At 38.7% G+C, this 14,173-nt stretch overlaps 1 protein-coding gene across 5 annotated transcripts; it reads right to left on the minus strand.

The window, feature by feature from the left end:
• Nucleotides 1-2: 2 nt before the first annotated feature.
• On the minus strand, nucleotides 3-13,974 carry LOC127621905 (myomegalin-like). 5 transcript variants are annotated; one of them, XM_052095698.1, is made up of 17 exons: nucleotides 13,425-13,974; nucleotides 11,980-12,224; nucleotides 10,226-10,369; nucleotides 9,739-9,942; nucleotides 8,516-8,785; nucleotides 8,157-8,288; nucleotides 7,657-7,782; nucleotides 7,345-7,534; nucleotides 7,117-7,238; nucleotides 6,911-7,033; nucleotides 6,331-6,423; nucleotides 5,983-6,176; nucleotides 5,120-5,251; nucleotides 4,845-4,983; nucleotides 4,623-4,669; nucleotides 4,291-4,381; nucleotides 3-2,455 (listed from the first exon to the last, which is right to left on the minus strand). In XM_052095698.1, the coding sequence occupies exons 1-17, from the start codon at nucleotides 13,640-13,642 to the stop codon at nucleotides 2,295-2,297; spliced, it is 2,631 nt and encodes an 876-aa protein (XP_051951658.1). In that variant the 5' UTR covers nucleotides 13,643-13,974; the 3' UTR covers nucleotides 3-2,294. The 5 variants fall into 5 exon arrangements, with proteins under 5 accessions (XP_051951658.1, XP_051951659.1, XP_051951660.1 ...); XM_052095699.1 differs by having other exon boundaries at nucleotides 5,983-6,152; nucleotides 13,425-13,972; XM_052095700.1 differs by lacking the exon at nucleotides 4,291-4,381 and having other exon boundaries at nucleotides 13,425-13,973.
• Nucleotides 13,975-14,173: the final 199 nt, after the last annotated feature.

Below are 14,173 nucleotides of genomic sequence, written 5' to 3' on the forward strand. Positions count from 1 at the left end.
GATCTGTTTTATTGCACATTTTTACAGATATTATAGAACAATAGTTTGCTTTCTTCTAAATATGTTAAAATAATAGAAAAGTTACAGTGTGAAGGGCAAAATAAAAAGCCACCCTAAACATATTGTATAACAAATGACAAACGATTAAAGACCTGAGGAAAGATGTCTGACTGACTTACACATCCTAACTCTTGATGCCAGAGCTGAATTTCTCCTTGTGTCTCAGATTGTATTTAGATTCAATTAGACTTCATAAGCAGCCATCTGAGAGAAAAATAAAAAAAAACATGGGAAGAATATCCCAGCTCTGTAGGTCCATACAATGCAACTCCAGTTGTTAAATCCATATCTTCAGAAGTGATATGTGTGTGAGAAATAGATCAATACGTAAGTAATTTTTTACTATGAAACTTTGTGCTGTCTTAATGTGATTTTTGGACCTTCAAAGTTTTGGTCACCATTCACTTGCATTGAGAGGACATTGTGAGCTGAGATATTCTTCTAAAAATCTTTGTGTTCAGCAGAAGAATGTCTTAAGTCATACACATCTAGGATGACATGAGGGTGAGCAAATAATGAGAAAACTATCCCTGTACAGTAATATGTTACTCTGGTGATAAAACTTAATGTGGAGTGAATGTTTGTGCCATCTGCTGTTCCAGAGACATTAAGATGAAGTAGTAATCTGATAAAGCCAAATTAATGTGGAGCAAAAATTAATGAAGAATATTTATCTTTAAGACTAAGGAGGTTAATACAGTATATTGAAGTAATTGTGAGCTACAGAGAAGTTTAGTCAATGAGATGCATGACGTAAAGAAGAGTGATAAATTATCCAGCAAAGTTGAAAAATATGCAATGAATCTTATGTGTATAAATTGCCTTTTTATTATATTTTCCCTTTTTTAGTTTTAGTTTCGAATTTTCTGTTGCATACCTTTTCTTGAAATGCACACGCATTACTCAATTTACATTACTTTAAAATGAGAAATTTCGAAACAAATTGTATTGCTGCCTATATCTTAAAACAACTGAAAATGAAAAGAAAAATGTAATAAAATGTATTGTCAAAAAGACAGAGAAAGTGCAAGATTGACTTAAATTAGCCAAACCCCACACTTATTTTTGTGTTCTCCTTTGTCAACATACATTTTTTGTTGTAGCATGCCTGACCTATTGATAGCCATAAACAAGCTTCTCATAAAGAGCTCATGAACACATCATATACAGAGCAAAACATCATGGCACCAGATCAGAATCCCCAGGACATATTGCATTGTTGTGAACTACCGAAATACTGCATGTGATAGCCTTTAAGTTTTTCACAATGTGATCTTTCAACCCCACATACAGTTAGAACAAATCAACAGATTCTGCAAAACTGTCTGCAATGTCTAACAAAATTATAATTTAATGCAGTAGTGAGATATTGTGGCATTCAAGTGATTCTTTTTTATCTCATGAAAACTAATTAAAAGACTTTGCATGTCAATAATAAAAAGAAAAGGACCAATAAAAGAAAAGGAAATAGAAAAAATAAAAGGAATACTAAAAAAGGAGAAAGAAAAAATTAATTAAAAGAATATAAAAAAGGGAAAAGAAACAAGAACAAAAGTAAACTGGTCCATCAGGAAAAGCTGATACAGCAAATTAAAATATAAAACACGGACTTGTTTTGGACCAAAACCCAAAGGTAATTTAAAAAAAGAAAAAAGTTAAAGAACCCCCCACACACACACACCCATTATGATGACATGGTCAAAATACTGTAGAAAGTTAGCACATAAAAAGCAACAGACTCATACTTTGGCAGTAACATAAAATATCTCTTATTGGGATATTCCCATTTCAAGACTATAGTAACAGGTTCATTAAAGTGTTATTGCACCATCGGTCTTTAGCTCATCCCTGGGGTTACACAACCATGTAGAAGGTCAGGCTGGTAGCACAGTAGTATTATAATTGCACATTATTAGTGTTGCTGGTTCGACATAAACCTTAACAGCAAACAGAAACCCACAAGATGCTACTTTGTTTAAAGACTTGATTTGAAATTCAAATGTCTATAACATGAATCTACTTGATGTCATCTATAACTTTGAGAGATATCATTTGCATGAAAAGTAAAATGCTTTGGCTTTCCAACACATTACATAAAGTACATACATACAGTTGGACACTCTTAACTTTATCTTGAATGCATCACACAAATAATACATCTCTCTGAGAACAGTGTAACATTAAAATAATTCTGGATATCCCTTGTGTTTTTTAGGGTGAATTAATCTAAAACCTCAGGAGGACACGGCAACACCAAGTCTTGAGTCTGTTCTGCAGGACACCTCTAGAAGGCGCTGTCTATCGCTCCTCATTTTGTGCTGATCCTGAGCGTTAGGGGTCATGATATTCCAACCAAGAGAGGGGGCATGTTTGATCGAGACTCCTGTGACCTCACCTGAGCATAGGAGGACAGGAATAGTCATTAGGATATTACATAAAGAATTTACAGTCACAATAATCCTTCACTGTGTCTGGCCAATAGAGGACACAGCAAAAATGACATTCATTATTTAGAGACAAATGAAACAAGATAAACAAGTTGTTTAATTTCACTCTGGGCAAAGAGAGGACAATGTTTTCAGGTCGCACCATCACAGCATCAGACCATACACAGTCCATCTGATGAATGTTTTTATTGCAAAATGGAAAGAGCTGCCTAAAATCTCCAGTTTCAATCTGATTTGGATGGATCCTATGCAGTCTCCAGAAGTCAGGGAGGATAGATTTTTATCTAGATAGTGGATTTTGCTGATTCCGATAACTGTGGAAAAGGACTATAACTGATTCATCTATCAATAGTTTTTAAAAACGACACACATTTACATATATATATATATATATATATATATATATATATATTAGGGATGTGCACGAGTCATCGATTAATCGAGTACTCATTCAGCTTTAAATATTTGACTAGTAAAAGCACTACTCAAACATTGCAATTAGCCGGGTTATGATGGAGGACTGAGACACGAGTCCAAACAGAAACAAAACCACGTACTCTGACAAGACACAAACACCCGAATGGCACAAGTGCACATTGCACAGACATTATGGCATTATGCGCTCAAGCCAACCGACAGATAAGACGAGAGAATGCATGGCAATGCCAACAAAGCAATGGTTCTGCAGCAATGTTATTCTGCAGAACCAAGCTGTTTTAACGATAGAATCCTCCAGCGCCAGCTGCAGAGCATCCAGGTGGAAAGAAAACTATAGGCAACCATCAACATAGCTTTTTGCAGATAAAAAATCGTTCCAAAACGCAACAATCGGCACTGATTGATTTGTCAACTTTTAGTTTTATCAGTCTCCTGGGAAAAATTTGCGAGGTTCAGAACATTGAATGGTATTCAAGATTTTGAGAAACTTTGGAGTGATAGTGACTTGAGGACACCTCTTTATTGCACTTTTGTAATTTCAGGGTTTCCAAGGTCATGGAAAACCTGGAAATATCTGGGAATTTTTAAATTGTGTTTCATAGGTCTGAAAAATTCATGGAAAATAAAAAAATTGAAATTCAAGGAAATTTTTATAATGAATGTGTGTGATTTTTTTTTTTTTTTTTTTTTCTTCTCTCCGCTAAAATATTCAATGAGCTAGATATTACTCTTGTGTAGAGGAAATTTGCTTGGCAGTGGCAGAGCTAGGCGGTGGCCAGGGGTGGCCAACCCACTGGCCACCCCACTCACAATTGCCGTAATTGAGCACAAGACTTAACTTGTACTGCCCGAAAATGTCTGTGCCACCACAGACTGATCGCTGGCCCCTGCCCGGCAATCCCTGTGAAAAACTTCTGGCTTCGCCCCTGTTGCTTGCATGCCATAGTGGTGTACGATTTGTCAGTGAACCATTCTCTCAATTATTTCGGTTCTTTTCAATGAATTAATCGAAAGGGTTCACAAATCGGTCGACATGATTAATTTGCCAATCGGTCCAAATATATTTTTTTTAAATCACAAATGCCTGGAAACATAATAAAAAAGTCAAACAAATTAATTGGTCAAAAGGGTAAAACCTTTTAAGTTCCATGTCCGGAAGAAAACTCCTTCCTAAATGGGTGGCTTTTGGCCAGAATAAGCTGCAATGTGGACCAGACTTTGTCCAAAATCTGGCTATGCCAAGCAAGATGGCAGGCACACATTGCAAGACAAACACATGCATACACACTAACACACAGATTACAAGCACACACTTCTGCCCAGACAAAGAAGGCCTGAGCAGTACCTCTAGTAGACCAAGAAGGAGTGGCGGAGAAGGAATAGAAGGATGAAGGAACAGGGGTGCAGCCTAGAGAGGCAATCTTGAGTTCATTGTTCTGGAATAACTCAGAAGGCATTGAGATTGAGTAAAGAGAAGGAAAATAACACAATAAGGAAGAGGAAACAGAGCCATTAATAGTTTTGATACAAATGTCTATTCAGCTAAAAGCAATCGAATGCTGAAAAATAATTTGGGCTACACATATTTGTTGTGTGACTGGGGAAACTTGTTTTACATGCCAGAGGTTGTATAAAAACTGCTTAATAGATGAGGCATGCATAATATAATTTACTCACCTCTAGATTTGAGCGAGCCTGTTTCAGCACATCTCGTGTTCTTGAGACTGACAATAAAAAAAGATAACGTAACTTTATATAATTGATATGCTTTTTTACTGTATATATACCCATCCACAAAAATAACCTTTGTCAAAAGCGAAAGCTCTATTAAGCAAAATACACAAAATAAAAAAAATAAAAGAATGAAATAAAAGGCGAGAGGAATGAGGCATCACTCACGTTGACTGACAATGAATTGCTCCATGCTGTCTTTAGTGCGACTGGAGGCCCTCAGGTTCTCTACAGTGTGCCTGAGAAGCTGCTCTTGTTCGGACAGCTTACACCTAAGTGAGACAACCTCCTTTCTCAGAGACTGCTCCTATAGAGACACAGAAACATTCATTAAACATGCCTCTTCCTGCCAGTTGGCTACTGACAATATGGCATACAGGATTACATTCGCAATAAGGTCATAAACAACACCAGCATGCAATAGGTTCATACAACATATTAACCTTTTTAAACTGCTGGGCAGAGGCATCACTGCTGGGCAGAGCTGCCCTCCAGAACATTCTTAAGAGAGAGCATGTCTCCTCCAGAATCTGCTTCAATGTTTTAGTGCTGGTGATCAAGTTCCTCATATAGTCCTGCAGAGAGAGAGAAAGAAATTGTGCATTAAATTTCAGTTTGAATATTCAAACCTTGTAATAAGATGACCAGTACAACAATATGAAAGTAGAAGAAATTTAAGCTTAAGAAGTTACTATTTGATTCAAATATGAAAACATTTATATATATAATTTAAAGCGATTTTTTTTCTTTGAACTTCAATATTTCTACTTTGAACATCAACTTCTGAATCTGTTAAGCATAATTTTTGCTTACTAATGAATTATAAATTGTCAGCAATGCATTTATTTAATTAAAAACTGTGGTATACGGACATTTAATGTAACCAAAATGTAAATAACAGGAAATAATTTTAAAACAGACATAGTTAACAATAAAGACGAAGTCATTCAAACAGGTTTGCCTTCATTTTAAAGGGATAGTTCACCCTAAAATAAAAAAATCTCTCATCGTTTACTCACCCTCATGCCATTTCACATCAACGCCACACGGCAGGGATGAAATATTATAGTAACAAATTAATTAAATATTGACCTGTTTCTCACCAACACCTATCATATCGCTTGTGAAGATACAGATTTAACCACTGTAGTCGTATGGATTACTTTTATGCTTATTCTTCTAAAATGTTTTGTTTGTGTTCAGCAGAAGAAAGAAATCATACACATCTGGGATGGCATGAGAGTGAGAGAATTTAAATTTTTGGTTGAACTATCCCTTTAAATCATACAGCAGTCATCATACTGACCTCCGGTAGGTCATGTTCTGTGATGGATTGCAGTGCTGTCTCCATCTTGCGGATAACCACCTTCCCTTCCAGTAGCTGCTGTTGTAAAGCCCTGAAATCATCCACATGGCCAATCACATGACGTCCAGTTCTGCAGGCAAAGGAGCCCTCAGGGGCCTCACCATCTAGACCTTCAGAGACAGGCTTAGATGGGTCTTATCAAGAGATATGAATGTTTACATTAGAGGTGCATGGTTGTATGTGGCACATATTGATTATTACGTTTTCTGTGACTTGGAGTTGATTAAGTGCCAAGGTTTTTCTGCTACTGTGGCCACATAGCAGCAGTGTTTTATATAAAAGTCTTACCACTAGCAAAATACTTCTGGTTATCTAGTTCCACGGCTGGTGAAGCAGGGCTGGAGAACCCTGTATCTCGTACGGGAGGAGATGGAGACTGGTCTATAAAAGACAGAAAAAACATGTGCAAGGGCATTGCAACTATTGTAAATCCATACAGTATCTGTATACTGAATGTATTTCAATAATTTCATTTTGATTGGTCACGATGCAGAGAAATTGAATAGCCCACTGATAAAACAACAGCTTTAAAATGAAGCTGAAGTCTAAGCCAAATGGTTGCACTGGCAGTGGACCGATTCAACATGCAAGCAGTAAGCGGTAATCCTACAATGGATACCTTTCAGCAGATCAGGACTACTAATGGGGTGTTAAATTACCTAATTAATATTCATGAGCCAAGCTGATAAGATTTATAATGCCCCCTCACTTTTCAGATTGTTCATATGCACCATTTGTTTTTCAATTCAAGTGAAACAGTTGAAGGTACAGTACAGTTAATCCATGCTTTTTCTTACATTACTGAAAAGCGGTTTTGTGTTTGAAAGTCATGAGAAACTTTTGATTATATGCTAATTAGTTGTCTCACCATGGAAGAGCTGTTTCCTGGCTGAGGGGTGGGGCATACACTGGTCCAGCCTCTCTCTCAACTGCTGCTCCAACAAATGTATGTTAGACTCTCGTAGGTCGAAGGTCAAACTCAACCCTGAGCCTAAGAGAGAAGAGAGCGAAATATAAGTGCGTCAATCCTAATTATCATTTTGTATCCTGTTGTATTGTTGATGTGTATCTTACCTGTGCTGCTCTCAGTAGTACCACAGACTCTCTGGTACACTTGTAGTTCACACTGCAGAGTATGCACTAGTCGCTGACTCTCACATAACTGCTGCTGGAGAACAATTACTTCATGCTGTAGCCTGTTTACAGATGCATTAACATATACATTGTTCAATACTGTCTGCTATATTCATTGTTAACATTGTTTTCGAGAGGGCACAAACACACATTGTAGTCGCACTGTACCTGGTGTTGTTGTCCAGGCTATTCTGTCTCTCTTGTTTGAGCTGCAGTATTGCCTGATCCTGTTCTCTGATTTTAGCCTGCAGTCTTCTGCATTGATCTGCGCACCTGTCCGCCTCTAGCTCAGCCTGCTTCAACTGGCCACGCCCAGACAGAACCGCTTCTCTCAGCCGATCTATCTCCTTACTGCCATCTGCAGGAGGGTGGAAAACTTCTCAGGGCTCATGCCGATATCAAAGGGAAAATATACATGATCAATGGTGTATAATACTGCTGCTAAAGTTCCTTATGAACACAACAAGACTATGTCCTTACCTGTCCTGGCCTGCTGGAGTTGGTTCTGTAGGGCGTGATTGTCCTCTTTCAGCACTCGAATCTCACTGGACAGCTGACCAACTGAATCAAGCCCCTGGATGTAGATGTTAGTGGGTGCTCCACCAGCTAGTGAATTGTAAGAGAAGGTTAAGATCAATTTTAAACTTTTAATGACAATTAAATAAACATAAAAAAATATGACGTATACAAGCAAATATATACAGTATATGAGTACAAATATTACAGCTTATTGCATAAGAGAAGCTGACATTTTAGGTTAAAATTCATATGAATATACAAGTGAAAGTGTATATTTTTGGTGATGTGACTGGTCATCATTTCTTTTTTTTCTTTTTTAACACCATTTTGCCTTCACTATTTTAAATGGTCCTGCACTGAAACGTTATTTTTAAAAATAGAACTATTACATTAAGTTTCTCAAATAATGTATAATAACAATAAGCATGTCACGCTGCAGGACAATTTTCATTATCTCTAACCTCCATTTTGTGCAGAAGAGGCCAGTTTCTCCTCCAGCTGTTTTCTCAGACGGTCGTTGGTCCGGATAGAGTCTTCTAGACGCTGTCTGAGAGTCCGAATCTCCCTAAGGTGCTCCTCCATCAAGTCGGCACCTACAGTACAGTATTAAAAGAGCAGGAGAAGAGGATTACCAAAACATATATCATATACACATGTTTGTACACTCTACACAGAGCTAAGTTAACAGAATTGCCATATATAGCATTTACTTTACATTCCAAAACAACTTGAAGGCAAGTTCACACACTGTATTAGACTTTTGACAACATTACAATCTTTCAGCTTTACAATTAAGCCTGAGGAATCCAGAGAGCAGTACCTGTATGGCATGACTTATATCCTGAAGAACCAGAGCACACATCTCCATACGGGCCTGGTCTTAACGGTTTCGGGCCACACTTAATATCCCACATTGCACTGCTCTCCAGGATGCTCACCCCTGATTTCATAGAAGGACTAGCGTGTTGGCTGCTTAGAGGTGACTGTTCAAAGGCATGATGGGGTAGAGGGTGTAAGCCGATAGGATCTGGCTGAGTGTGGGAGCCCAGTGGAAATCCAGGCAGAGGTTGGACTTGAGGACCATGATAGCCTATATAGGGATAAGAAAAACAAATATTAATGAAAAGGGTGTAAAATTGAGAGTATAGAAACTGAATCATAGCTATGATCTAAATGCTGTTAATAAAAGAAAAGAAAAGGAGAGCGAAGTAAATGTAGGAGGGGTTGAAGATGCAAATGCAAGTCAAAGAATGTTCACTCAGTATCCTCTGAAAATGTAGGAGTGTAAAATAAAATTCTGATCAATGAAATTAAAACGACTGGTCAATTCTACCAATATTACAATATTGACCAGATATTTAGTCCAATATTTAAAGTTAAGACTTATACTTTTGACTTCAGATTTACACTTTTCAAGTGTTCAAGAGTTATATCTCAATTTATCACCTTTTCTCCTGCAACAATTACTTTGCCATTAGGTGTCATTGAAATAGAAGATTGAGATTGAAAATTTAAGCTCATCTCCGGTTAAAAACACACCACACATTCACATTCAAAATGTGAATTTCCAAATCACCTAAATACATCCTCAGCATCATGCACATAAAGGAGTAACATATATTAGGGATATAATCTTGTGGCAAGATGTAGGGCGGGGCCGGGCCGTGATGACGGACGCAAAGCCTCTAACCTGGCTAATCAAGCCGACGAGATGGATAAAGGTTCGGGAGAGAGAGAGCTACAGGCAGCTGCCCTGTATGTGTTTATGTTTTGTCTTTATGTTTTAATTCATCATTAAATTGTTATTTATATTGTCAAACCGGTTTTCGCCTCATTTCTCTTTTACCCTGTTACAAATATCTATATTCAATGATTATATAATGCATTCATAACTGAGGTTTGCTTTAAAAAACTTTACATTATAGTTTACTATCTGCAACAGCATTAATCCAAATAAGGGTTCAGATGTTGCCTGTAGTACAAAATTTAAATGACAGAATTAGTTTTAGTCACTCAGTGGTTCACACTCAAATGCACGCTCACTGTTTCCCAGCTGTCTCTGGAGCATTTGAAGCTCTTGGTGAACCTCTGCCACTGAGAATCCCCCACCATAGTGGTGATGGGTTCTCAAAGGATGAGTTTTAGAATCAAACAAATGTTGAGAGGACATTTGAGATAAGGGGTTGAGGAGACAGTAGGGGGAGGTGGAGAAGGAAAGGGAGCTGGACATAGGACCAGCAGAGAGGCCTGATGGGAGGAAACATAGAGAAAGAGCCACATATATTTAAGACATAAATGCCTAAAAACAGCTAAACAAATTATAATAATTATATTCATGTAACATTCATTTAGAAAATTATCATATAGAAAAACTCATATTGTTCTATACGTTGTTATTTTTAAAAGTCATATGGACAACTACAAAAATGGCAAAACACGAGGAGAGTAAATAACGACAGAATTTCAACATTGTTATGAGAAATGCTTCATATCTGTGTAAACTACTGACTGAACTATGATCTCTTCCTACCTGTCTGTGCTTGGGTTTTCAATGGTCTGTGAGGTGTACAGTGTATGCTGGGACAGGTGTTGGAGGACTGATTGCTGAGAGAGGATGTAATGGATGGAGGGTTGGATGGACGTAATGAGGCTGGGCTTCTACGACTTTGTGAGTCTGAAAAACAAATAGATGGAGAATGATGAATGATGAATGATCTGAATGTGTTCACACAAAGCACACAATTCTAAAAATGAACTGTGTATATATGCATGTGTATATATTAGTGCTGTCAGTTGATTAAAATATTTAATCTCGATTAATAGCATGATTTTTCATAGTTAATCGCGATTTATTGCAGATTTTGAATGTGCTGAAATTTGACTCTATAAATAGTTAATTTAGTTTCCAAAGCATTTCACAGCATAAAGACAGGAATTAACTAAACTGCACCAATTAAAATAACATTAAACATTTACCAAAGTGTCATTTAGAAGTTGACTAATTGAAATAGCTAGTCGCCGTAGTTTGCGTATGAACTGCAATGGGCATTAAATCTCTTAAACTTCACCCTCCAAAATATCACAGTAATCATGGTGTGGGGAGTGGTGGAGCGTGGCCGAGTGATGAGGGATGGCTGGGGGAGAATGTTTGCAATCAGCTGGGAGAGGGATAGTGTGGAGCCGGTGCTGCAGTTTGAGAGAGAAAGAGAGGGGCGAGTGTGATGAGGAGGAGTGCGTGGCCGGGCCTTGAGAACGCACGCCCAGCACTGAAACATCCTAATCAGCCAGGAGGGGGTTAAGGAAGAACAAGAGACGACAGTGTGTGTGAGAGAGAGAGAGAGAAAGAGAGAGAGAGAGAGACGATAGTGATGAGGAGGTGGGCGTGGCCGGGCCATGAGGACGCTTGCCTGGTGCTGAATCATCGTAATCAGCCGGGAGGGGGATAAGGAGGAACATGAGACGACAGTGTGTGTGTGTGTGTGTGTATGTATGTGAGAGAGAGAGAGAGAGAGAGAGGAGTGTGATGAGGAGGAGGGCGTGGCCGGGCCATGAGGACGCATGCCTGGCGCTGAATCATCCTAATCAGCCGGGAGGGAAAAAAGGACGAGCCGTAGACGGCAGTGAGGAAGAGAGAGAGAGAGAGAGATGAACAAATCCTGTCTGTGTGAGTGTCTTTATATTTATACATAGCTGGATGCAAAGCAGTACGTGTTTTTGTTCTGCTATACACTGAAAAGTGTTTATTAAACACCTTTCCACATTGAGAACCTGATTTGCCACATTGGTGTAACAAGGTTATTACAATGGGCAAGGAGGAGGCAGGAACCAGCTGAACAGTCAACATAAAACTGCAAATCAAACAAATATGCGCACACACACACAGCTTCGTGCATCTCTCTCTTTCCCTCACTGGTGTCTCCGGCTCGCCCTTATCCACCTCCTGGTATGCATCCTCATGCCAGCGCCAGGCGTGCAACCTCACGGCCCGGCCACGCCCTGCTCCTCATCACACATGGCTATCCATTTGCTACAGCAATCATGAAGCTCCATTTACATGATTCTCAATGCTTTGAACTCCACATGAAAAGCGCTTGCAAAAATGGTCTTGTTTTGATTTTAGCGCTGGCTCTTTCCAAATAATGATACTTTACCCGAATTGTCCAGTAAGACAGAAGCACAACACAACGTGTTCACAAAGTAAACACAAGTGAATAAATTAATCGCATGCGTTAACAGTTAATGTCGACAGCTCTAGTATATGTCTATGTTTATTTGGTTATAAACCTGTGACACTTCTTGTAGCGTGCTCTCTGCCATATTCACTGGCAGCATCTAGTTCGGAGCACATCTCCAGATCCTCATTGTTTGAGCCAGGGTCATCTGACATAAAAGAAGTCCTGTCTGATTGGTCTGTGGCCTCTGACAGCGCCTGGCTGCTAGCAGGCGTTTCTGATCGTGGTTGTTGCTGGTCGAGTTTAGAACATAGCGACTCGATGAGTTTGTTTTTCTGTTGTAGCTCCTTACTCAGCCTGCGAAGATGAAGGGACAGGAGAGATGAAAGGACAGATGACATTTAGCACTGTAAGCATTACATTGAAACGAATCATAATTTATCTGCCATGAGATACTAATAAGGGACCACAGTATGTCACAGTATATGTATATATATACTGTATATGTGTGTGTGTGTGTGTGTAAGAGAGAAAGATTAGAGAGACAGGTTTGTAGTTTCATGAACACATTGTGCACCTGAAAAGTGAATCGTGAAGCCGTTAATTACCATTAATGTAAACAGAAAACACTTCACATCTTCCTAAATCAAGAGACATTTAGATATGTATGATTATAAATCTATTGTCAGAATATGAAAGGGTAATTCTCAATATATACAGTATGCACTCAACCTGATTGTAAACTTTCATGCACCTGTATCCAAATTGGGTTATAAATGCAAATTTGCATCATACTCGGTGTTTGGCATGTGCCAAACGTGTCCTGCATGCAGTGCATTAGGCTAATTTTGTACCCACAATACATTCCATGCTGGACTAATTAGGACCTGTTTTTGTTTTGTCTTGAGCAGAGGCCAAAACGCACGCACGCACGCACACACACACACAATCCCACTAGTGTCTGCATCATGTCCTTCACATGTGCTCTTTCTCCACTTTTCTTTTATAAACCACATTAAAAATCTTTTTTAACTTTTAAGATTAAAAACAAAGAAAAAATATGAATGTAGACAAATGAGAGTTGTTTAAGTTTGTGCAGTATTTCTAGATCACTAATCAAATGTAAGCAAATATTTGCCATTGATTATATACTGTAAGCTTCTTGTACCTAAGGTTTCGTCCATGCCAGCTTGAGTGCATGCTGTGATTAAAGCAAAATGAGGACATACCAAAGATATTTTGATATTCATGTAATTCACAGTATATTTTTCAATTAATCTTTTCACATAAATTACAACAGAACTTTTTGTATAATATTAGAAATAATGGAAAACAGAAGCATTTTCACATGTGGTCTCAGACTTGTGGACATGGGGACCTCACTGTATATCCTAAATAATAAACAATATACATAGTTGCATCAATGTCTCTTTGTCTCTTTTTCTACACAATTTTTTCATACACAGTGGAACATAAAAGTAACTTTCTTAGGTGATACAGATTGTCTTCCTATAGATTGTGAAACCAGCACCTTTAAAAGACATTTAGATATCTTACTTCTCCAACTCCCTGTGCAGGGCTTTTTTTTCCCTTTCTGTCTGCTTCTTGAGAATGGCCAACTCTCTCTTCTGCACCTGCAATTCCCACAGAGAGAAGGAGAAGAGCGAGTCACGGTACAGGGGGCTACTTTTGGACAGCATGGACCTCCAAAGTGGGGCCATGGCCCCACGTCCTTCCTGCCCACCTGCGTTACCTTGAGACCTGGTTACAGCCATTTCATCTTGACTTCCTGATCTCACGGTTGGCTGAGGTACATAGATCAGCAGGTCAGAGACTGCAGAACTGTCCACCAATGTAGCACCTGTCAGCTGGGTCTCCGTGGTAACTGGGCCGTGATCATTCGCGTGACGAAAGCTGGGGGGTTTGCCCAGATTGTCAGTAGTGGTGGGGGAGGTATAGGGAATCTCCAGCAGGCAATGGGGTGAAGAGCTACGCAAATCCAGAGATTACACAAAGTGCTGATGACAAGAGACTGATCTATTTACTCCAAACCTCAACGGAGAGCTTTAATACATACACATATTCATTAATAATAGCAAACAACTAAGAGAACAAGAATATACAAACTGTTGTGATATCCAGAATGGTCTTGACCAAAGTTTTGCTCTTTTTCAGGTTCTTGTTCCTCCAAGAACTGATCCAAAACCTGATCATTAGCAAATCCTCCCTTAAATTCCCTAAGTCTTGTTTTCAATACTGCTGTTGAATGTTGCAGCTGAATGTCCTTCTCTTAGAGACCAGTCCCT

Source organism: Xyrauchen texanus, chromosome 28 (assembly GCF_025860055.1).
Source record: "Xyrauchen texanus isolate HMW12.3.18 chromosome 28, RBS_HiC_50CHRs, whole genome shotgun sequence".
Classification (NCBI taxonomy): domain Eukaryota; kingdom Metazoa; phylum Chordata; class Actinopteri; order Cypriniformes; family Catostomidae; genus Xyrauchen; species Xyrauchen texanus.